The sequence below is a fragment of the Alosa pseudoharengus genome, unplaced genomic scaffold (assembly GCF_046254945.1).
Source record: "Alosa pseudoharengus isolate Yale_2024_CS ecotype anadromous, Long Island Sound unplaced genomic scaffold, YU_APseudo_1.1 YU_APseudo_1.1_scf_12, whole genome shotgun sequence".
NCBI lineage: Eukaryota > Metazoa > Chordata > Actinopteri > Clupeiformes > Clupeidae > Alosa > Alosa pseudoharengus.
Window position 1 is genome coordinate 35391483 of NW_027468587.1, and position 25100 is coordinate 35416582.

The 25100-nt window shown below is 43.5% G+C and overlaps 3 protein-coding genes across 3 annotated transcripts; 2 read left to right on the top strand and 1 right to left on the bottom strand.

Moving 5' to 3' along the window:
* Nucleotides 1–1015: 1015 nt before the first annotated feature.
* rnf41l (ring finger protein 41, like) lies at nt 1016–3514 on the bottom strand. The gene is made up of 5 exons (XM_076279557.1): nt 3309–3514; nt 2892–3031; nt 1985–2123; nt 1652–1772; nt 1016–1264 (listed from the first exon to the last, which is right to left on the bottom strand). The coding sequence occupies exons 1-5, from the start codon at nt 3512–3514 to the stop codon at nt 1016–1018; spliced, it is 855 nt and encodes a 284-aa protein (XP_076135672.1).
* Nucleotides 3515–4876: 1362 nt separating this feature from the next.
* rad54b (RAD54 homolog B) lies at nt 4877–21580 on the top strand. The gene is made up of 15 exons (XM_076281098.1): nt 4877–4947; nt 5372–5537; nt 6608–6806; nt 13570–13701; nt 13984–14268; nt 14372–14534; nt 14767–14992; nt 15379–15586; nt 15811–15950; nt 16410–16715; nt 19458–19609; nt 19807–20068; nt 20470–20536; nt 20714–20914; nt 21068–21580. The coding sequence occupies exons 2-15, from the start codon at nt 5373–5375 to the stop codon at nt 21289–21291; spliced, it is 2730 nt and encodes a 909-aa protein (XP_076137213.1). The 5' UTR covers nt 4877–4947; nt 5372; the 3' UTR covers nt 21292–21580.
* On the top strand, nt 9648–12658 carry LOC143119535 (fibrinogen silencer-binding protein-like). The gene is made up of 2 exons (XM_076281099.1): nt 9648–10440; nt 11396–12658. Exons 1-2 carry the CDS (start codon nt 10064–10066, stop codon nt 12012–12014), a joined length of 996 nt encoding a protein of 331 aa, XP_076137214.1. The 5' UTR covers nt 9648–10063; the 3' UTR covers nt 12015–12658.
* Nucleotides 21581–25100: the final 3520 nt, after the last annotated feature.

Below are 25100 nucleotides of genomic sequence, written 5' to 3' on the forward strand. Positions count from 1 at the left end.
TGAACCATTTGTACCAAGAGATGGTTGGATTTGATCATGACCCTCACAGTACATGAGTAAAACTACAAAAGATGGAAATATAATGGCATGGTAGTCTTTGAAATCACAGCTACTGAATAAAATAAACTGGAATCATGGCACCCTACCCAGGCACAAATAATGGGCTGATAAAAGGTGTCTCAGACCTCCATGCCTCACACACACACACACACACTGAGCAATTCTGCAGAGATGAGTTTCTTTGGGAACACAGGTGAAACTTTATTAAAAAAAAGCACAGACATACATTTCTATTCCATTTTTTTTCAATGGTAGTTAGAAAATACACACGCGTGTCTCTATGCAGCTGTGTGTTCAACTAAATGTTATGTTCATGATGTAAAACATTCAAAAAACTGATGACAATTGAATGCAAAAAGTCACGCAGGCCCCAATAACTTTTTTCTTACATACACACACAAACTATACATCACAGGTTCAGATGTTGGTAATTGTGGCAATTATTCTCTGTCCTTGGTCAGGCTTGGGTCAAATGCGTAGTTATGAAAAGGAAGTCACAGTGAGCATGACAATACTGACAAATGGTTTACAGATGAAATCATTTTGTGTGTATTTGTAGGGGGAACACCATTTTACATTTCATTTAAATGTGTTTCTGTCTATAAGTCTATATGTGCAGAAAAATGGCTCATTTGAACTGTGAGACGCCATTGATGGAACCTTTGACCTCAGAAGCTCTCTGCTTAAGTCTTATGCACAACTTGCCAAAGCCTACAAGTTGTGTTGGTTTTACCGACACAGCCAGCCAAGTCCAAGTGACTTAGATTTCATTGATCTCCAGATGTTTTCCATTCATATTTCCGTCTTTACAGGAAGATAGGCATAATGCTCTGTAGCGCAAGTGTGAGTTCTTAATGGCTCTGTGCTAGATGAATGTGACTTCTTTCCTCTTCCTCTTAATGGCTCTGTGCTAGATGAATGTGACTTCTTTCCTCTTCCTCTTAATGGCTCTGTGCTAGATGACTGTGACTTCTTTACTCTTCCTCTTGATACAGTCCAGAGTGAGGCTGCGTGGGCCGGTCTTGCGGGGCCCCTCCCCCGGGGTGGGTGTGGTTTGATGAGTGGGCGTGAGCTGCCTCTGTCCCTCCTTCAGAAGCTCCAGAAGCTCGGCCTTCTCCAGCTCGGCTTTCTCCAGCTCCTGCCGACGGGAGCGCTCCGCGGCTAGCAGCACACACACATCAGACATCACGCAGGAAAGCTGGCCCTAGACACATACAGGGAGGTGGTCATTTGTTTTTTTTTTGTTTTTTTGGAAAATTCGCTCCCTAAATAACGACCAGCAGACTTGCGTTGCAAATGAATAACATAATTACAGCTGGCAGTAATTATATCTATCTCCCTATGTTTGTATTAGTGAAATGCTGCTGTAAATTCAGTTTTCTACAGGTTTACAATCTGATGCCTAAAACTGCAAAGTGAAAAGCCTAGGCTGGTCTGAATAGTCTGGGGGACTCACACGAAAATATGGTAGGTACATAGATGTATTTACATGAAAAATTACAATCAAAGTGAATTAAACTAGCTACCCACAGACATAATGCTGCTTGGGCATCTAAATAATAATTGCTTAAGATATATGACTGATGTCTACCTTAAGTTCCTCCACTTCATTCTTCAATAAGTTCTCTCTCTGCACCATGTGTCTACGCTGGGAATCCAGCCTTGACTCCATCTCACATCTCAGCTCTTCAACTTTACACACACACTCTGCCCTGCAACACAAATACACACACAACATTATAGTTAGTTTTATATAACAACCCAAGACACATATCAATTTATTAGACACACATTATTACTGTGGCTCAACTCTCATTTTTTCCTTATTAACTTTGACGATCACAATAATTTGCAGCCATCGCAGGGATTCAGCAGGACAATAAAAAGTAAAAAAGCTGCAGCCGTGAGTGATATACACACACACCTAAGTAGCTGCAGTTCAGTGCGGAGCTCTGTGACGCATGTGTGTGTGTCCTTGTCTGTGCCTAAGCACAATCTGCTGCCAAACTCACACACGCTGAGGTGAGCCTCCAGGTCTCGGCGACACACCTGCACCTCACAACCTTGGGGAAAACAAGGGGAATTTTGTGAATGAAACCATTTTTATTTTATTTTTTTTTTAGAATGACTTTTTATACACAGCACACTTAATGCCCCACGGAAACATCTAGGACTTCATGCAGAGAGAGTACTAATGCAAGCAATGTTCAGCACACACACACACACACACACACACACACACTCTGCAGCACATCTCAAATTGTGATCTTATGCACACATGATACCTACCACATAGGTAACACAAGTACAGCCCTCCTGCTGATGACACACACACACACACACACACAAAGATTCACACATACACACACACATTGTTAATGTAGGCCTGTATCGAGAGTGATATATGAGTCTACTGTTAAGCAGCTGGCATCCATTCCCCTTTCATCCTATTGGCCAATTTGATTGTGACTGCACTTAAAGAAACTCCAAGCCTGTCTGGTAACTCAGGGGTTTCCTCATTAATCATTCAGAGAAATATAAAACCAGTGTGTGTGTGTAAGAGAGAGAGAGAGAGAGAAAGAGTGTGTGAGAGATGACCTGTGTCACTGCGTGTCAATAGACAGTAGTCACACTTTTGTAATGTCTGCTCTGTGTGCTGCTCTAGCTCAATATACAGTAGCATGGCAATTCCCTGTGTGTGTGTGTGTGTGTGTGTGTGTGTGTGTGTGTGTGTGTGTGTGTGTGTGTGTGTGTGTGTGTGTGTGTGTGTGTGTGTGTGTGTGTGTGTGTGTGTGTGTGTGTGTGTGTGTGTGTGTGTGGTGACTGTATACCTGTGTTGCTACATGTCAGCAGAGAGTAGTCACACTCTGCCTCATGGGTGTGTAAGGACTCAAGTGAGCTGATGACATCACAGCCGTGCACATGGAACACACAGCGAATCTGGAGTCGCATCAGGTCATTACGCATGTACCTGTAACACAGCAATATTCCACCTATTTTGAAGTGTTTTTACAGTTTGACAGCTAGGTAAGGGTATGATGTATAAGTTAACTATACAAAGTTAATTACACACTTTACTGTGCCCAAAAGGGAAACATTTGTCATAACATCGTAGTTGCATTACATCATAACATCATTGTAGCATTAGAATAAAGAAAGATCAGCCACTGTATAATGTGTGTGTGTGTGTGTCAGGAAGCAAGAGATCTGAAATGGCCCAGGTACTGACACAGTGGGCTGTGTCTAACCTGTAGAGTGGCCGCAGTTGAGTGTGAGTGAGGTGAGTGCGGTCCTCAGGACAGGTGGCGTGCTGGGACAGCCAGGCGCTGATGCACGCCCTGCAGAAGACATGCTCACACGGCGACATCACAGCATCCTCGCACACACACCGACACACACTACAAAGCAAGCCCTCATTGACATAGCCCACAAATCTCTCAACATCATAACCCATTCTATGTAAACACACACACACACACACACACATACACACCGCACATACATACATAGCATGTTAGATGATTATTGCTCAAAAAAATATACATCAAAATACATAATCATCATAAACTTGCACCAAACAGAGAGAGCTAGTTTATCTGCATTGCAGACAGATACTCTAACACACAGGCAGTAAAATTACAAGCAGAACATTTTAACCATTATAATCCAGAAATCCTTACCTGAAGCAAAAGTTTCCTTTCCTTGTCTGATTCACTCTATCTGCTATCTCCCTGTTTCCTCTTCCTAGTAACCTTCCTCTGTTTCCAAGGTGTGGTTTGGTTGTCCTGGCAACGTAGGGTAGCCAACTGTTGATCACCAAGAGGTGGAGTTGAAGAAAGACAAGACTCTTTCATACACAAACAGTACCAAGGGACAAGAGGTCCCTGAAAAAAACAATTGACAATATTGCATGTGTGCATGTTTAAGTCGAGAGAAAGGACAGACACATTCATGTCTCTCTAGAGATCCCATTTTCCCCTGTTCATGCACAGCAGGAGGGTGGTGATCTCTCAACAGCCCACAAACTGAGAATTAAATCCTCACTTACTCCCCCCTCCCATCTTGCTCTCTCTCTCTCTCTCTCTGATCTATAATCCTGTCCTGTTCCTGCACATGTGTGTTCAGGTGAGAGCAAAGTGTGCCTTTACACATGCACATGACATCCATTCATCTGAAGCAACACATGTATCAACAACTCCCATGTTGTGATCATCTCTCCCCTTTTCTCTCCCTCTCATTCTGTCTTTGAATGGCATTTGCTCCAATACACTTTTAGGATTAAACATGGCCTATTGCCATTTGATTGGATTATAATCTCATTCTCAATCTCAGATGGCAACCACCCACACTGTCTGGTTTTCGTTTTGCACTTTTTAAAAAAAATTAACAGCTAGGCTATAATTTAGGCTAACAGTGCTGTAGTTTGCAACAGTATTACATGAAGAAGACAAAACTGAACACATTACCCAAGACCATCTTGCACAATTGTGCACATTTGTGATGTCATAGGCCTAGCCTAACACTTACCTTTATATTGCAAATTATTGAAAGCAATGCATATATAATCCGCTCACAGCAGTGTCTGTTTTTCCGCCATGCCTGTGTGCAAAGGAAGCTTTCAAATAAAACTGCTGTCCTGCCTGCGTACATTCAGATATTTCACATAGCCCTTTCACTCTTTACACATGGGATTACCGTTTAGGATTACCAGCACGAGATTAGCCGCTCCCATTTTCTACGTCAGACATCAAACAACCAATCTACAGTTTGTAAACTCTCACCACGTTGACCAACGTCACTTCCGCGCTAGACTGCGCGCGATTTGACTCGTGTCAACCAAAACACAGAGGAGTACTACTAGATACAAACAAACTGGAAAGCTAAAAGGTAAAAATATGTCGACGTGTAATTAAACGCTGTCAAGTGTTAATTTATTTTATCTAAAGTTTAAGCAGTTCTGAAGTATAGGTCAGTAACACAACAGCTGGGAAATCAGTTGTCTTATGTTATGAACACGAACTAGCGTTAACGTTAGCATGTGTATTTTGTAACAGTTAGTTAACGCTGACTAGCTACTTAAAATTAAGTGTTTTCTGTGTAAATGACTGCATAACAAGCTGCATAAAAAGAAGACACGTTGACAATCTTCTTTCTGATCTATTTTTTGTTCTTATTTGACTCTACATTTGCTGAATATAGCCACTGTCCACATCTATTTAAAGTAACTGATTTTGGAATAGGAAATTATTAATATTATTCTATGAAAAACGCGCGATGCATTTAACACAGTCTGCAATGGTTCTTTGGGCAGGATGCGTCGGTCAGCAGCTCCTAGTCAGCAAGGCAATGCGGCTAAAAAGATGCGCTTTGTGCCTCCTGGGGCGCGAGGATTTCCTCCTTGTCCGAGTCCTGACACTCCTGAACACTGCACACTGCCTCTGCAGCCCAAACCCACACTCACGAACGCAGTTAACACGGTATGAATGTCTCCCCTGGTATTACAGGAAATGAGTGTTATTATCAGGCTTTTAAGATAAGGATAACAACTCTAAACTCTGTCTGATGTATTATTTTTCTTATATATTTTAATTACCCAAGCAAAGCAACATTATTTTAATGTTGTGGATGTCAAGGTGTAGTTCTAATAAAGATACCGTGGGTTTTCCTCTATAGATCTCTTTATCACTGTAGGCTTGTAGAAGTACACACATTAAAGCATCTCAATATGCAATATACACATAACATGTATATTGTTTTATTATTTGCTGAGAATGAGGCCATTCATGTGAGGTTTAAAATTGTAGGCTACTCATTTTAAGTGTAGGTGAAGTCATTCATTTAGTGACATCATGGGTCAGACTCTTTTCAGCCGTTATTTAAAAGTTTGATGTACAAATGTATTTGTTGTCTGATCAACTCTCAGAACAACATTGTTATGCAGCTGTCAATTCCTAGGTTTAATGCCTTACAATACCAGTCAGTCAGCTCTTTTATATTGCATGATATATGTCATATGTCATGTCTATACTGTCTGTTTTCTGAATGGTCTCTGAGACTACCAGTAAAGGTGGTGATGATGATGATGATGGTAATGATTAGATGATTAGCACAGATGTATGTATTACGGTATATATCGGGCATGCAGATGCTTTTATATGGCACCAGAATCGGAATTCTTATTGTCTTGTTTTAAGGCAGAAATGTCATTAACTTTCTTTCAATGTCTTAGAATGCAGTGTATTCAGGAATAATGTTGTCATGATTAATGTTTTTTTGTATTTTGCTGGAGTGGGGATGTGGTCACATCATGCTCTGGAGGGTGGTTAACGTTTCATTGTTTTAATTAGTGTTTTAGTCCAAAATACATTGATAATATAGCATCTGTTTAACCATTGAGTATTCTTTATTATTCTTTATTATGTTTGTTTTTGTATTATGAATTAGCAGAATATTTTATTTTAGTGCAAAGTTTTAAGGGCATGTTTTTTTACATTGACTCTGACATCACAGACGATGTGTGTGTGTGTGTGTGTATGTGTAAATGTAGGTGCAGACACAGGTCAACAGGAGACCACGTGAGTCTCAAGTGTCAGGAGCGTTGGCACGGGTGCTCAGTGTGGTACCAGTCTCTGAGAAGACCACAGATACACCCTCTGAGGAAGAGGAGAACACACACACACATATGAAGGATGAGGAGCACCAGGCCCCCCAGAGCCGACCCATCAGCATACAGACATGCCCTACAGGTACGCTCTCACACACCTGCCTCTGGTCTGGTACAACACTCCATACAGGCCATAGAGTCTAGCATACACATCATGCACACTCGTACAACACACATCTGAGATGCCCCTAAGAGTTGCCTTCCACAGAGTCAGCATTTGAGCAACACACAGACAATATACACCCAGTGCAGACAGTAGTAGCACATTGTTAAAGCAAGCATTCTTTTAATCCTTTATTGTAGTGGCTAAATATATATATATATATATATATATATATATATACTGTATGTTTTGACCTTTATTGTTCATCAGTGGTTGTTTCAGTGGTTGCACCACTTTTTCCAGGAGCAGCAATCAACACATTTTTTAATTTGTAAATCATTTTTAATGTTTGATTATACAGACCAACAGTCACCTGTTTTTCTTGTATTAAGATATTGGTGGTAGTTGTTGGCCAAAGATTTCAGCAAAACTCATTTAATTGAGCAGTTGGAGCCTATATTGTGATATAGCACAATATAGATACTGTCACGATGTGTTGAATCTGTTTTCAGCTGTTAACAGTGCTCTCGGTGTGTTGACATGTCAAAAAGATCATTGTAACAGTGGAGCTACACCGGGCATGCATCTGAAGCATTTCTTTGCGGGGCGTATGCTGCAACAATTAGCTTCCACTATAATTAATGGAACTGGCTTCACCAGACATGAGAGTGCTGTGTGCATTTGAAAAATAGAAAAAAAATAGACTTATCTTCTAAAACTATTAACTATTTTTACGCTCCGAGAATAGAGTGCCTAAGTTGCTCTGCCGGTGTAGACCAGCCTGTTGTTGTGAAACATTTACATTTACTTCGTAAATGTGTGCGTGTGCTCCTAGTGTGCTTACTTCTCCCAGAGTATGTGTGTGTGTGCTCACTACCAATGGATGGGTCAAAACTCTGTCTGTGTAACACACTGTTCACTGACACACAATTTGCATTTATGATTAAAATAGGTTCTGATAAGTCTCCTGATGACATGCAGTTTAGCGGTAGATGTTGTTTGAGACTTTTCCATCCATTTCACAACTTATTCTTAGTTTAAAATATGAGGACATTTTAGGCCATTTTTGTTAACTGCATCAGTAGCAGTCATATTTTGATATCTGCATTAATCAGTTTTAAGTGCTGTTTTCTGAAGGATGCTATCCTGTGTGAGGCCAGCCAAAGTTCAAATGGAGCTATAGTTTCAGTGAGTCCCTTTGACTCTGTCTGCATGCTTCTAGTTCATAACAGTTTAAACCTTTTTTTATGCACTTTGTGAAAATTGTGAATACACATTTACCTGACATGCTATTGGTTCTTGCTTGAATGCCAATGCAGGTAAAAGGGGTAATGATTTTTTGAGCAAGGCACTGTCCTTCTTTATACTGTGATATTCGGCATGTGTGTGTGTTTTTCTCCGTGATGATGAACTGACAATCAAAGAAAAATGATCTGTGTTTTCATGTGAGTTTCCACAGTAAGACCCATGGGCATCGTATGGTCATTGCAACATACAGCTGCATGGTTTACAAGAAGTGGCATATCGTGTTATAGTCAGGGGTGTAGTGGTAAAATAAGAGAGGTTATTGTTTAATGTTAACAATAACAAAACCAGTGGTATTAAATGGTTTCTAGTGTTGATGAGTGAAGATATTGTGAATGTGGATAATATAGTGTGATTTTTAATGTTAAAAGTTGCAATTGGTGAATAAACTCGTTTGAGGTGGATAAACTCCAATAAAAGGGTGTGTAAACTCTATTTCTGAAATTTCAGAGGTGGATAAACAGTGTTTACTTGCGTTTAGCTTCCACTACATAGTAATATATAGGTCTGTCTGTAATGATTGTCGACAGTGATCAACATCACAGACTTTTTCCCCAACCCAAATATACAGCGTTGATCTTCAGGAGTACGAGTCTTGTGTGAGTTTATGATGGTAATATCTATGCAATGGCAATGCTACGTCCATAGCACAGCATAAAAACTTCGGCTTATTTGGCAGTAGCTTAATAATCACAGATCGGAACGTAAAACAGCCAGCGTAAAACGATTTTGCCATACCGAAGAAGCCGCGTTCATCTGACTAGCTCAGTGTTAGTCTGCACCCAGCTCGCGTCATATCAGGATTTTCATTATAACATTGTCCATACGTTTTCAGAAATCGATACGTTCAATGACAACAGCACATTGCATTATGATCTTGGTTATTTCTACCTCGTTTGCTTCTGTTTTGTTAGTATGGAGGCGTTTGAGAAACCAACCAAATCTAACTGCACGAAGCTCAGTTTGGGCGTAGATAGACCATGGTGTGACGTATGCGCCTTTTCTCAAGAATTTAACCAATCAACAGTGAAGTTTTCGTGATTGACACAAGTTCTGCCATTATGTTAATAACCTGCCGCAAGGCAGATTAGAGCGGAGTGTATCGGTACAGACCCACTCTGTCTCATCTTCCCAACTGAAATCACCCCGTGTGGTTACGGCTCTAACTCGTTCATTAAAAAATGCGCTCCCAAGCAAAAGGTCCGGAGAGCACATGCAGTAACATGCGGTTGGAATTTTGATCCCCTGCGTGTTTGTGTGTGACCTGCGCAGTCGCGCTTTGATTTCAGCGGCGCATGAAACATACACGATTGTATGCAGATGATTGCGCCTACTAAGTAGCAATCATATATGATTACTTCCTTTTTCACAATGTTCTCAGCAAAAAAAATATGTATGGGGTTTCCGCAAGGCAAATAAAAACGTTTTCTCCGCCTGTGTTTGAGCATGTATGTAGGTCAGCGTGGGTTTAGTGCAGCTTTGGCCAAGCTGCGTCAGACTAAGCCGAGAGGAATTTGAGCAGAGCCCTCCCCTGTAGGCGGAGGCCTAGCGAGGACTGGCCTAGTTAGGCTTGATCCTTTTCTTGCGTGTGTGAGGGAAGCGAGTTGTGTAACACAGAAGATAGACATGCTGCTTGAACACACACGTGTGTGAGTTTGTTTGCTTGTGTGCCTGGTGGTTTTTATTTGCATTTTTGCGGAAAAAACAGAAGCAAGACTACAGAAGAAGGTGGCAGGAGCACAAAGAGGAGAGGGGGAGGGGAGCTTAGTTAGCTTAGTGAAAAAGACCCAGCAAAGACAAAGGGAGAGACCGCGCTCAGCTTGTGACATTAATCAAGGAGGAAAGAATAGGAGAGCGCGAGTATTAGCCCTTCGTGCGCTACCCAGCACTCAGGCTTAGTCTAGCCAGCATCCGGCAGGCTTAAAGCCAAGATGGCGTCCATGTACGTGTCTAATGCTGCAGTGGGGAAGGCACGCTCATCAAATTTCACACTGTCGGAGAAACTGGACCTGCTGCGACTGGCCCAGCCACACATTCGCCTGCTGGAAGACCACACCAACAAGCATGCCGTGATTGTGGACAAAAACCGCTGCTGGGAGAACATCGCCCAGCGCTACAACAGCCTTGGGGGGGAGCGTCCCCCTCGCACGGCCCAAGGCCTGCGCACGCTCTACAAGCGCCTCAAAGAGGCCGCCAAACAGGAAGTGCTGCTGCGAAGCCACGCCCAGCCTGAGTACCGTGGCAGCCTCAGCGAGCCAACCAAACGCGTGATGGAGATGATCCCTCATCTCTTTCACTCTCTGGAGAGGTGAGATACTCACACACTCTCTCTCACTCACACACACACACATGCACATACACACACACAGATAATCACTTGTCATCACTTCTCAACAGTGGAACAGTGTGCTTTATGCTTTGAGTCATTCTCAGTGACATGCACACAAACTATATAAACAAAAACAATTCTAAACACGTGCCTCTTACACAAAGTAAATAGGTGGGACATACTCAGTCGAAAGTCCAAAATGTCATGCATAGGCTCTCTGGGAATACCAATAGATGCTCTTAGTCAACCCTTTATACAAACAGACATGTCAATCTTCAGAGCCACACACCTGATCTAAGATATAAATGTGTACACAAACAGTTCGTAATCTCACAAAACTACCATCAGCATCCTGGCGCTGATAACCAGAGTACTCTCACACACACACACACACACCTACACCTGTCACCTGTTGCACGCCTGTTGTTTTTCTCTTACTCTGTTAGTCTCCGTGCTGATGTAGTCAGTTGAGCAGGGGAAAGTGCAGGCCAGGCAAGCTCGTTAAGTATCGCATGCAGTTTGATCATGTTGCAAACTGGATTAGGATGGGTGTCCGTAATCTAGAGTGATCTCATTGATGTGTCTAATTTTCCTTTTAAGGTGAGACAGATAGATGCTTAGTCTCAAGTGTTTGAATGTCTTTATATGAATTTGATTAATAGTATTAATTGATATTTAGTATCAATATTTGTATATGATATATTGATTTTATAATTGACTTTAATTTATGAATTCTTAAAATATAAGATCACTGTACAGACAGAAGTATCACAATTTCTTTTTAGGGCTATAGTCCAGTTAGTATTGATACTGCTACTATTAATACTGCATTTGCAAATGGTTTGCCATACCGTTTGAATAGTGGTGAAGTTGCATTGGTCATGTAATAGATTATAGATGAGGTTATAACTGCTGGTGTGTTTGTGTGTATTAGGCTACAGTATAAGAGAGACTCTCCTATTGAGCAACCTGGGAGCAGCTCCTCCGGACCTACCCTGTCAGACTTTCATGGGGTTACCATGGCGGTCCGAGTTGAGTCCGAGGATGTGAAACCGCCTCCTGACTTGCCAGCACTGACCAATCACGTGTCAGTGACACCGACCATCACGCACACGTCCACACACACCCTCGCAATCCCCCACAGTGAAGTGGCGCGAGGACCAAACGAGCGAGAGGAGGAGGAGGAGGAGGAGGAAGTGGAACTGGAGGAAGAGACGGAGCTACATAATTACGACCCCTCCCTCTCCCCTAGTCCCTCGTCGATGCACCTTCCTCTGTCACCCACGATAACGCACCCGAGGCGGGGCCTGTACCAGAGAGAGCTGGTCTCGCACAGATTTCCCGGACTGGAGGCTGAGTCGCTGCAGATGATGCGGGAAGAGCACGAGCTGGTCTTGGCCAATCACAGGAAGGTGGGCCTTTACCTGGATGAGAAGAGGGAGGGGCTAAAGCGACGGCAACAGCTAGAAGAGGAGCTTCTCAGGGCAAAGGTCAAAGTGGAGAGACTGAGAGCGGCGCGGCTAAGACACGGACTACCACACACACACATGTAATGCCTATAACACACACACACACACACACACACACACACACACACACACACACATCCATCCATCCATGAAGAGCACTTTCAAGCAACACTCTCCAGGGTCCACTGCTTGAAGGGGAGCCAGCTCCTGGTCAGGAGCAGCCATCTGAGGCATGTACTGTAAAGCAAGGCTACTGGCTTATCAAATAACGTCAGGAGTAACCGCTGATCTCTAAAAGAAGTCTGCACCACCGAGCATCTATTACTTTAAAAGTGACCTGTTCTTACCTGCATAAACCAGTAGTCTTGCTTTGAAGTAATCAAGGGTCTTTGGTAAAGCTCTCTGAGTTCAGTTCAGATCTCTACAAACTGCATACAATTTAGTGTAGTCCAACAAAGGATGTCACCTACAGTGTAGTGTCAGTTTTTAATGGTTTCATCAACATTGCATAGTAGGATTTATGCTGACAAAAGTAGCACACATTACTGGTTAGTAACTCATTTCTGTGAACATTTACCAATCATTGGGTTCTGTTTGAAGTTCTGAACTTCTGACACACTCAGTGACCGACATCCTTCCCTTAACTCTTGTCACAGTGCCAGATTGAAGCTTGTGCATTTCTAGACGCCTGCAGGCTAGAGCTGCACACATGTACAGGTTTGGAAGGAGAGGAGGGATTTGTGTAAATGAGAATAAAAATGTTTTTCCATGACTCACTTTTGTGCTCTCCTTTTCTTGTGTGTTACATGTGTGTGTTTTTGTCAGTTGTTATTCTTCTGGTTCAGCTGAAGACCCAGTTTCATGACTGAATCATTCGTGTCAATCCTAATCTAGCTGCTTTTTGAGGGGTAACAGAAAGTAGGAAAGTCCCAGGCTTTGTGCACAGAGACTAGGCCATGCTGCAGTACTGCCCTCTGTTGGATATTGATAGATCTTGATTTTGTGTGTGTGTGTGTGTGTGTGTGTGTGTGTGTGTGTGTGTGTGTGTGTGTGTGTGTGTGTGTGTGTGTGTGTGTGTGTGTGTGTGTGTGTGTGTGTGTGTGTGTGTGTGTGTGTGTGTGTGTGAGAGAGAGAAAGATTCTGTGATGCATGATCAGGATCTGACTCGTATGTTAGGATGCACAATTTCCAGACTGGTTTGAACTGCACATTCAGACTCAGTCTACGGCATTATTTTTCTTTGCTTATGTTTTTTTCTGTTGTTTAGATTTTCTCCCTCTTTTTAAACATATTTACAGCAGTTGGCACCCCTATAGCAGTTAGCTGTAATTTTAGTCTTTAGGGTATATTTCTAAAAAAAAAATGTATTTATATGAATGAAAGGGATTAACTATATATATATGAATGTTAAATATATATTTATTCACTGTCTAAGGTCTCGTAGAGTGGCTGTGAATTTATCACATGGTTATTGTAGGGTAATATATGTGGTACGTGGAACTGGTGGTTTTCCATATTAGCATTAGACAATTAATTAATAAATGCTCTTAATCTGTTTGCACAATTCCAATTATAGGAGGAAGGAAGTTCAGATCATATGCCTTTAGTATTCAGTCAACGCTGAACTGGTGTGTTTCAGAGCGGTACCTCAGCGTCATGTGGTGTAAGGCGTCCAACAGGAAGCATAAACGCTGGGAAGGGGATGCTGTTTTGGTTGCCAAGGGGCGGAGTGTGGTGCTGAAGGACATGGAGGGGAAGGATATTGGTCGAGGTGAGCCAGTCATGTCATAGAGTTGACCCAATTGCCCTCAAAAGTATTCAGAGCATGCAGGACCTCAGAATCTGCTTTTGTTTTTAGATGAGAATATGATTTCAGTTGCTACTAGTTTGGTAGATGGAGTCTGAGAGTGTCTTGTTTTATGTCTGTGGAAATTGGCACACATACAATGAAGCAAATATGTAGGGGAAACAGACAGAAGTTATTTACATAAATAAAGCATTTTTTATTTTTTTTATTGTAAGCATAGAGACACTGTTTTTTTATGTATGTCAGGCTCTGGTTACAAAGCGTCAGAGCTGGAGAATCTGGCTGAAGGTGAAACCTTGATGGTTTCTGGGAAGCAGATTGAGGTCATGGGGGTCATCTCTGCAGAGGACTATGCCAAGGGCCGCTGCTTTCAGGAAGTCTCCACTGCAACCTCCACAGTGCCCGTGCTTGAGTCCGCTGTTGCCAGGTCAGCAGCAAAACCCTTCTCTCGCCCATCTCTCAAGGGTGGAGTCGCGAAATCCAAAGAGCCGGAGAGAGAGATACGGCCCCGTCATGACCCAAATGCACCAGGTACACACACACACACACACACACACACACACAGCATAGTATACAAGCACAGTAAGTGTTAAAGGTTTAATTAAATATTTATGTCTGCATTTTATGTATGAAGGTGCTCTAGTGATGCCTCGCCCCCCAGCCAATCACCAGTGGCTTTGGAATAAAAGTGGCCTCCCATTAGTAGATGTGGTGATGGATCCTCATCTGACCGTTCGTCTGCGGCCGCACCAGAGAGAGGGTGTGATCTTTCTCTATGAGTGCATCATGGGAATGAGGTGAACACTGATAACCCTCACTGTGTGTGTGTGTGTGTGGGGGGGGGGGGGGGGGGGGGGGTACTCTATATACGTATTCAGTGTGTAACTGTGTGTGTGTGTGGAGTGTCCTATAATAGTTCAGTGTGTAACTGCGTGTGTGTGGAGTGCCCTATATAGTTCAGTGTGTAACTGTGTGTGTGTGGAGTGCCCTATATAGTTTGGTGTGTAACCGCAAACCGTAACCGTGTAGACTGTCGGGGCGGTGTGGTGCGATCCTGGCGGATGAGATGGGCCTGGGGAAGACTCTGCAGTGCGTGAGCCTGCTGTGGATGCTGCTGAGGCAGGGGCCGTACGGGGGGAAGCCAGCCATCACCCGCGCCCTCGTCGTCGCCCCCGGCAGCCTGGTCAAGAACTGGGGGGCCGAGTTCAACAAGTGGCTCGGCCGAGAACGACTTCGAGTCTACATGGTGGATCAGGTGACCAGTCACACCAAACACAGTCACCAAGAGCGGCGTATGTTCCTCCAACATGAGTAGTTACAGCCTGCTGACAGTGCTTTTGCTCATCTACTGTGTATAGACACCACTTTCTGTTTGAATTTGCCAAAAATAAAACATTTATAACATTTGTATGGCATTACAGTGCCTTTCATGAGAGAATGGAAGTACCAGTAATATTCGATTCTAAATCTGATTTATATTATGGTTAAAAAGCATCATGCTTAGGAACTGAAGGACACATTAGATGTTATGTCACAGGATGGTGCAGCGTGTTAGAGTGAAGCCCACTCACCCAACTAGAGGTTGCCCTTGCTTCTGTGTAATGGTAGTGTGTGTGTGTGTGTGTGTGTGTGTGGGGTCAGGACCACCGTGTGGAGGAGTATGTGTCGTCTCCGGTGTGTCCAGTGATGGTGGTGAGTTATGAGATGGTGCTGCGCTCCCTAAGCTCGCTGCAGAAGCTGGACTTCGGCCTGCTTATCTGTGACGAGGGTCATCGGCTCAAAAACACAAGCATCAAAACCACCAGCGCTCTACACACACTCTCCTGCACCAGGAGAATCATACTGACGGGTGAGTAGTACACACACACACACACACTCTCCTACACACTATAATACAAGTTTTGGACTTTGAGGAACTGTTAAGAGTGAAAAACCTACTAAGCCAAAAATAAATGTGGAAGTGTACTCTGCTCTCAAATAAGCACAAAAAGTTAGCTTTTCCGTCATGGAAATGTGTGTATAGACATTTATGTATTTATAAATAATGTGTATTGTGTGTGTGTATTATTGCAGGGACTCCTGTGCAAAATGACCTTCAAGAGTTTTACTCAATAGTTGAGTTTGTGAATCCAGGCGTTCTGGGATCTTCAGCAGGATACAGGAAGATTTATGAGGAGCCAATCATTCACTCCCGCCAGCCTTCCTGCACTCAGGTAACACAACACATTAAACACACACACACACCTTAAGCAGCCCATTACCAGTCTAGTCCAGTATGTCTCTCTCGTTTGGTGGCCTTTGTGTATACATAGATCAGGGGAAGCTGTGTGTAATGGCCTGTGTTGTCTGCGATGTTCCACGACTCCATGACCAAAAGTCTAGCATGTCAGAATTTTTTGGGAATCCTGAATCCCGACTCCTGTGTTGACACGGGCACTATGACGTCACGCAACGAGACGTGATCTCGTAATGTGGCCAATCTTACCACCAAGACGTGCCAAGAATTTGTGGTTCTCTTATCGCTTGGTCTGACATGGTCAATCGTAACAGATCATCATGGAAGACAAAAAAATGGTGTAGTCTGCACTGGCCATAAAGGAGTAAGGTGTGTGTGTGTGCACGAGTTTGTATTTGTCAGCTGTTTTTACTGGGCATGTGTGTCGGTGTCTCAGGAGGAGCGTGCACTGGGAGAGGAGCGTGCCGCGGAGCTGTCTCGGCTGACCGGGGTGTTCACCCTGAGGAGGACGCAGGAGATCATCGGCCGCTACCTCCCCGGCCGCGTGGAGTGGACGCTCTTCTGCCGGCCGACTCCGCTGCAGAGCAGCCTGTACGCGCAGCTGCTGAGCACGCAGGCGGTGCGGTCCTGCCTCCGGGGCTCCGCCACGCACCTCAGCACCAACAGCCCGCACTTCGCCTGCATCAGCGCCCTCAAGAAGCTCTGCAACCACCCAGGGCTGCTCTACAACACCATGAAGAAGGTGTGGATGCTGTATGGGGGTGTTTCTCTTTATGTCGCTTTGACAAAGAATGTATGATGTACCATTCCTTACCAAGAGAATGTCTTGCGCTAAGAACTGTACGTTTTTTATTACAGGTATCTCCATGTTTTACGTGTTGAGTTGATCACATCACTGTTATGGGAATATGGATTTGGGTTATGGAGTTTTTCCATTTATGCACCTTTCAGTAATGACCATGATGATTCAGATTAACCTGGATTAACACCATTCAGTGCCATGGTGAGGTGGTAGGTGGTCTTACTGGCAGGTTTCAGCTTTAGAGTTAATATTTAGTTATACTGAATGGTATTAGCACAATAAACTATTTATTTTTGATTAGCTCAGCTGTACGCTGAACAGTGTATCTCAGTTGGACTGGAGATGTTCCAAATGAGAAGATTTCAGTTGTCTCACACATGTGCAGCTCCAGCTTTAGTGTGCATTACTCATGAGGGCCTCTAGAGGGCACTCCTGGGCCAGCTTTAGTGTGCATTACTCATGAGGGCCTCTAGAGCAGGGGTCCCCAACCTTTTATGTGCCATGGACCGGTTTGATTCCCATTTTTTTTTCACGGACCCGGGGGGGGGGGGGGGGTTAGTGGGTTGGGGGTTCCATGTTCCATATGTGTTGTGCATGCATTACTTGAAAAGAACTAGCTCCAGTTAGCCTATGTATGAACAATGAAGGTAACGAACTCTTAAAAATGTGAAAAACGTGAACTTGAAGAAGTAAAAATTTAACAATAGGCCTATGAACTATGAAAATTGAACAACTTGAAGCTACATCAAGTGTGAACATGCTTAACAAAATATGGGAACAAAACATGGGAACTAAACGTGCATTACGAATATAATCAGTGGGAGCCCTGTGCTTGTTTCCCTGCAACAAAAAGGTTCCATCTGGGGGTGATGGAAGACAGTGACTCCCGCAGTGTGTTTGAAATGTCCAGTCGATTGCGCAATTTGGTCTTAGTTGCAGTCATTGCAGAAAACCCGGCCTCGCATATAGATACGTGGTGGAAAATGGTAGCAACGTTTTCAGCGCTTTTACGGCTATCTCGGGATATTCTGCTATGGTTTTGATCCAAAAACCCGCCAGAGAGGTTTCCTCATACACACTCGACCACTGTCATTTGCAATTTCGATCAACTGCTCTTCCTCCTGCGCTGACAAGTTAGGACTATTCTGGATATTGACAAATGGGTTGCGGACCCACTCATTGGTTTGCCGTGGATCTTTGGAGGATGGGAAGTAACGCTCATTTGAAAGCGCAACAAGGTGATCGCGCACCAGCTGCGAGAGAAAGGGCCCCTCAGTCTCTCCCAAAACCCCCACTACTGTTTGGAACATATCAAATACACCCCGTTCCCATTCGTCCCCACAAATCAAGCTTGGCTTTAAATACAGTGACTTTATCTGCCAGTTTAAAGACAGTCGTCATTCTCCCCTGGAGTGACAGGTTGAGGTCATTAAGCAACCTGAATATGCCACACAGGTAAGCGAGTTTTGACACCCAGTCCTCATCACTAAAATGTGCAGCTAACGGTGACTTTTTTTTCTGTAAGAAATCTCTGCAGCGGCTCTCGCAACTCAAACACTCTGGCCAGTGCTAAAGATGCTTGTTTTTTGTTGCTCATTCTAGCAGTTTAGCTAACTTCGTGTGACACTACCATTCGCCAAGAACTGATCAAGTGAAGTGAGCTGACCTGAGGCTGCGCAGTGCTAAAGGCAATATGTAAAGTGGTTAAGGCGGGACAGACAGACGTAAGAAAATAGACCTTGCAAAATGCAAACATGCGTGCAATCAAACAACTGCATATAGGCCTATGCCATGTAAAAACGTGACATTATTGCAAATTAAATTTAGTTTAGTTTGCATGCATTTTTTTTAAACTCATGTCGTAGGATACGGCCCGGTTAGGAATGTCCCACGGCCCGGTACCGGGCCGCGGCCCGGTGGTTGGGGACCGCTGCTCTAGAGGGCACTCCTGGGCCAGCTTTAGTGTGCATTACTCATGATGGCCTCTAGAGGGCACTCCTGGGCCAGCTTTAGTGTGCATTACTCATGAGGGCCTCTAGAGGGCACTCCTGGGACGTGTATGCAGACTCTCAGCCAGCTCAGAGACAACAAGGTTAAGGAGTGGCTCACCCACTAGGCATATTTTATTCAGGCCACATGGACTTGCTAATGAGCACAATGTTGCAGCAGACATGTCCAGCTAATTACGGTGTTTGGCCAGGACCAGCAAACAGATGGTTTGTCTGGTTTGTGCTCTGTGTTCAGAGCGCTGCCTGACAGGTCTACTCACTGAGCCTGGCTGCTCATTGATGCGCATCTTGGCAGGCCGCCACCAAGGGAAAGTAGAATATCTTCTCAGTTTTGACACGATGGAAATCATCAACTTTAATTTATGGGTTCAATCAACAATTCCTCCATAGGCTGCCTGTAACAACAACAAAAAACAAGGGCTCAGCTCAGAATGTCTGTGTCAAATATGCTTAGTCCAGGTCTTCCAGTTCCATACAAGTGTAGCAATGTTGTGTTGTGTATGTTGTGTTTATGTTTATGCCTGTATACTTATCTCATAAGATTTATTATCTCTTGTATATTATGCTGTTTCTGTGTTTGCATTTGTGTGTGTGTGTGTGTATTACCGTGTGTGTGTGTGTTTCTAATGAATAGTGTATGTATAAGATTTAATGGAGTATCTTTGCGTTTCAGAATAGCACAGAGGGTTCTGTGTGTGAGGGCCTGTCAGCAGAGCTGTTCCCTGCAGCCTACAGCAGCGGCACGTTCGGCACGGACGAGTCGGGGAAACTCCTGGTGCTGTGTGACCTCCTCGCTGCTGTACAGCACTACAGCTCCACAGACAGGTGCACACAGTCTGCATGCATTTGGGATGGAAAAATAATGCTTTGTGGAAATGTTAATACACACAATGAGAAACATACCTTTTAAAATATGTTATATATTAAATATTTTATAGTAGTTATTAGTTATATATTTACTTATTTATTGATCTAATAACCCCGTCTCTCTCTCCCCCTTCCCCTCCCTTATCTGTCTGCAGGGTGGTGTTGGTCTCTAACTACACTCAGACTCTGGATCTGCTCCAAGATCTGTGTGTTCATCTCGGATACACCTGCTGTCGTCTGGACGGTAACACCCCAGTGTCCAAGCGGCAGAACCTGGTGGACTCTTTCAACAAGCCGAGCTCAGACCACTTCCTCTTCCTGTTAAGCTCCAAGGCTGGAGGGGTGGGCCTTAACCTGGTGGGGGCCTCCCACCTCGTGCTCTACGACATTGACTGGAATCCTGCCAATGACATGCAGGTGAGACGCTGAAGCTTGTATAGTATAAGTATACTATAAGTATATATACTCTTTTGATCCCGTGAGGGAAATTTGGTCTCTACATTTATCCCAATCCGTGAATTAGTGAAACACACTCAGCACACAGTGAACACACAGTGAGGTGAAGCACACACTAATCCCGGCGCAGTGAGCTTCCTGCAACAACAGCGGCGCTAGGGGAACAGTGAGGGGTTAGGTGCCTTGCTCAAGGGCACTTCAGCCGTGCCTGCTCCTGCTGGTCGGGGTTCGAACCGGCAACCCTCCGGTTACAAGTCCGAAGCGCTAACCAGTAGGCCACGGCTGCCCCTAAACCTTGTGGACATGAACCAAAGATATTCCCGAATGTATGGAAGAGTACTGATGAGGTGTTTGTGTCGTAGGCAATGGCACGTGTGTGGAGAGATGGACAGAGGAAAACTGTTCACATCTACAGGCTTCTGACCACAGGTTAGATCCCTTAACCAGTAAATGCAAACCCAGTCCTTACACTCCAATCACTAATCATTAAGCTCTTCACTTAACTTCAAAAGGTTTCATCATTTCCATTCTCGTGTGTGTGTGTGTGTGTGTGTGTGTGTGTGTGTGTGTGTGTGTGTGTGTGTGTGTGTGTGTATGTGTAAACAGGTACAATAGAGGAGAGGATCTACCAAAGGCAGGTGTGTAAGCAGGGTTTGTCAGGTGCAGTAGTTGACGTGGGGAAAGGGGCTGATCACATCAGCTTCTCTTCTGAGGACCTCCGCGATCTTTTTACCTTTGAAACCAAAACAACATGCCTCACACACCAGCTCCTGGGCTGTGGCTGTGCAGAGGACGGAGAGATACAGTGTAAGCACACACACACACACACACACACACACACACACACACACACACACACACACACACACACACACACACACAATCACATGCTTAAAGGTGTGCACGTACGTTTAGACATGTGTACAAACTACAAAACAAAGGTGTGTTTGTGTTCTGAAGGTTTGCCAGAGGAAGATACCACATTGGTGGAGCGGGCCTGTCAGTTGGGTCGTCGTGCCGACAGTGTGAACATTCCACAGCGGGTTAGCATGTCTGAGCTCATGCAGTGGAGACACTACTCAGGAGACAACCAATCATATGGAGACGTTTACCTAGACCACGCCCACTCACACATCACCTATGCTTTTCAGAGTATGAGCACCGAAACGCAACTGTCAAGGTAGCCCAAGCAGACAGACTTAACTGTATTCCACAGTGACTTTGTACATTCACACACAGAAATGAACACTCACAAAGACACGTATAGTGCAAATAGCCATACTATACAGGTGTGTATGTGTCCACTGTCCATATGTATTTGTTGTCATTTATTTATGCACTATTTCCTTGAACCACATCTGAAAGCAGTTCAGAAATGTTGGGTTATCAAAATAGACACGTACCTATGTACAGTACATGCATACACACACAGATATTGTCATATTTTTAGTGATGGACTGTTTTCCTTTTTATTTGTCATGATTAATAAATATTAAGAGATTTGAACATCTGAACTCACAAAATGGGTCTATCTGCAATGGAAGCATAGTCCCTGGAAACCAAAGATTCTAGAACAGAGCTCTGTTCTAGAATCTTTGCTGGAAACCCTGGAAATCCAGAGTTCTCGCGAGAGCTAGATAATTTTCTCAGTGAGTGACTTTGGCGACGAGTAATGATGCTTATTACCTATGCCCATGAAACCGAGCTGCACCAATCACATCGGTTTATCTGATATAGGCGGGCCAGAGGCGAACTAAACAGATGATGACAGCACTGCGACGTCGATGTCCGGAAACATTGGTCGTAGCGTTATCCAATTGCATCGACGTCCGGAATCGGTCAGCAAACGTTGGTTGTAGTGTTATCCAATTGCATGCAGTGATATTTTCAAATGCATGCTTGGTGTCACCCCTCAAATTGAACCATTTTCATTACTCGCCAGACCCTTAAAGGAAAATTCCGGTATTTAGCACTTTGAGTCCCTTTTCTGGTTGGTTTTGGATGAACTGGAGTGAATGAGTGGTGGACACCGAAATTTTGACGATTGGTCCTGTCTCGACTTTTCTGACTTGTTTTGAATCGCCTTTGACTACTCAGAGTGGCTGCCAACAGGCATGCTCAAACATGTCCTAAAACAACCTTTAACTTTCGTTTTCAAAACTGTGCAACTCACCGATTGGTTAGTGGTGTTTGATGATGTTCCAAAACAAAATACAAATACAACAAAATACAGTTTCTGTTGTGTTTTATTTGGCATTTTGTAAAATCCCATTGATTTCTGTTGGAAGACTCATTGCATGTTGATATTACTGCGCCACCGTCATGCTTCAGGTTAAAATATTGAGCGGAAGTTTATACGCAGTTGTGAGGTGTCTGAAAAAATTGTTCCACAATAGCAAATAAGACTGCTGGAAATCATACATTGCGCCGATATATTTGATATATCAACAAACTTTTTCGGATTGGGTCTGGTCCTCCAGGCTAACACAATCCAACATTTATATGAAATCAATCAATATCACTCAATATGTAGTGACAACAACATAATCTTATCTTCATCATCTTATTGGTCATACCCAGATGACTTCATTAACATGTTGGTCCATGGCCCAGCAGTGGCGCGACTGGCTGGGGCACCTGCACCGTACGCCGGCGACCCGGATTCGATTCCCGCCCCGTGGTCCTTTCCGGATCCCACCCCGACTCTCTCTCCCACTCGCTTCCTGTCAATCTCCACTATCCTATCTAATTAAAGGCATAAAAAGCCCAAAAAATATACTTTAAAAATAAAAAAAACATGTTGGTCCATGAGTTACCTGGACTTTTTAAGAGACACAACAACTCTGGAGTAATCACCGACCATCAGACATTTAAACCCCACTGTTTGTGCACAACTTCAATTCAATTCAATACAATTCAAAAGTTGTAAAAATTCATATCCACATCCCAGTAATTTTACCTATGTCCATTTAAATGGCTGGCAAAAGAGAAGGCTATAAAAATCTGTATCTGCTTGTTATCTGTTTGATAGACCTGGAAATTCTCAAAGAGATTGTCATCAGACTACAGGGTGATCTTTATCACTGACCCACCTTTTTACAATCTAAAATGTCCCAGATACCAGTAGCTCAATAACTGTTAAAAGGCAGGAGGGGGTTTAAACATGTAATCATTAAATGCTTTTATTTATTTTTATTTTTTTCACTTTTTTGCTCTGGAATGGCTCAAAAACCAGAGTTGATATCTAAAGTACACAATAACATCTTTTAAATATACACACACACATTGCTTGAAATTATATATAAAAAAACTCAAAACTTAAAACAGTCAGGATTTAGAATGTTGTTTAATCATACATGTTGTTTGATCATAAATGTCTATTTTGGAGAATGCTGGCCCCTTTCTCAGTGGTGTCTTAGTTCCTCTGGGTGAGTAAACACATACAGACGTGCCTATTAAAGCCTATTATTGAAACGTGAGACAAAGATCCAGACATAGGGAGTATTCAGTCCTGTCAGACGGAGACCAGCCAGAGCTTATCCCTCCTGGCTCTGACTGCCAAGGGTCTGGCCAAGGTCATAGTACACAAGCAAAGTCCAGGGTGATAGGGCGACTTGAAAAAAAGTCGAGGACAGCTTTGATGTTTGCCGCGCTAAAACATTCAAATGAGACTGTACCGAGAACAGTGTCGTCTTGCTGTGTGGTAACAGCCTTTACAAAAACTTGGCCCTGTCAGTAAGGAACTCGGGGTTGTCATTTTACTCTACTTGGGCATGGGGTACTTTCCATAACATTATCTCAATGCAAATCAAACCAGCTATTGGGCTAACTGAAATAAAACCATGCCAATCTCTAGGTATGGTGAAGGGTATGTGATGATGTGGGGCTATTTTAATTCCAAAGGCCAAGGGACCTTTATCAGGATGCATAGTACCCTGGATCCATGAAATAACTAGCCTGGGTGCCAGCCGAACTTAGTCCCGCCCACAATATTTGAGGTCGGGAAGTTCGGTCTGGCATTGCTCCGTTGTGGAGCAACTATGAACCAGAGCTGTTCAGACCAATCAAATCGGGCTTTACGATGATGGACAGGTGAGCAACAGCACCTCGTCTATCACGTCATCTGAGCACGCTTGGGTTGATTTGGTTAGCATCAAAAACGCTGTGGCTAGAAGGAGACAGATGACTTCTAAGACCCCATATGGGAAAAATGCGTATTATTTCAATGAGGTTTTATCACTGAAAACGATTAAAGTTGAGTTGGCCAAAGTTGAGATGTGGGAAAACTCATGGTTTCACTTTCATCAAGGGAAAACAGCGTGTTGCATTGTGACATGTTTTTTCCTCGTTCGTTTGAAATCTCTGATTGACCACCTGTTCGAGGGATTTGTGACAGCCTTCCCCAGCTGTTTATAACATGTTTGTAGCATATTGGTGTTCAACTGAATTATTTTTAAAAACGGAGGGGAAATATCAGTTTTTCCTAATAGCCTACCCTGCTACGTATGTCTTAGATTTCGCTAATGAGTGTAGGAGATTTTGACGGCACAATAACTTTTACAAAAGACCAGAAAACAATGTTAAGGCATTTGTGAAGAAGAAGGATGGTTTGTGTGTTCTTCCTACATCTCACTAACCTGACTCCGCCAGATGGATGCTTCGCATTTGCTCTGCATATCCATCTGGGAACTTTCCATTGGAAAACTTTTGGGAAGGGGCGGAAATACTGGTTAGCTGATTGGATAAACCATCTGTCTATCACCACCTATGTTGGTTATCGACGGGCCAAATCAACCAATTAGATGAACAAAGTGTTCATAATGCCTTCGTTTAACATACAATTAAGTTAGGTAACGTAACTAACATTTTTTAACTTACCATTTGTATGTGACGTGACCTAACGACAATTCCCATCAAGTTTTCATGGTAGGCCATACACTTCTGAAGAAAGTATATTCCTCCATTATGAACTGGAATCGGCCGTGGAGGATGT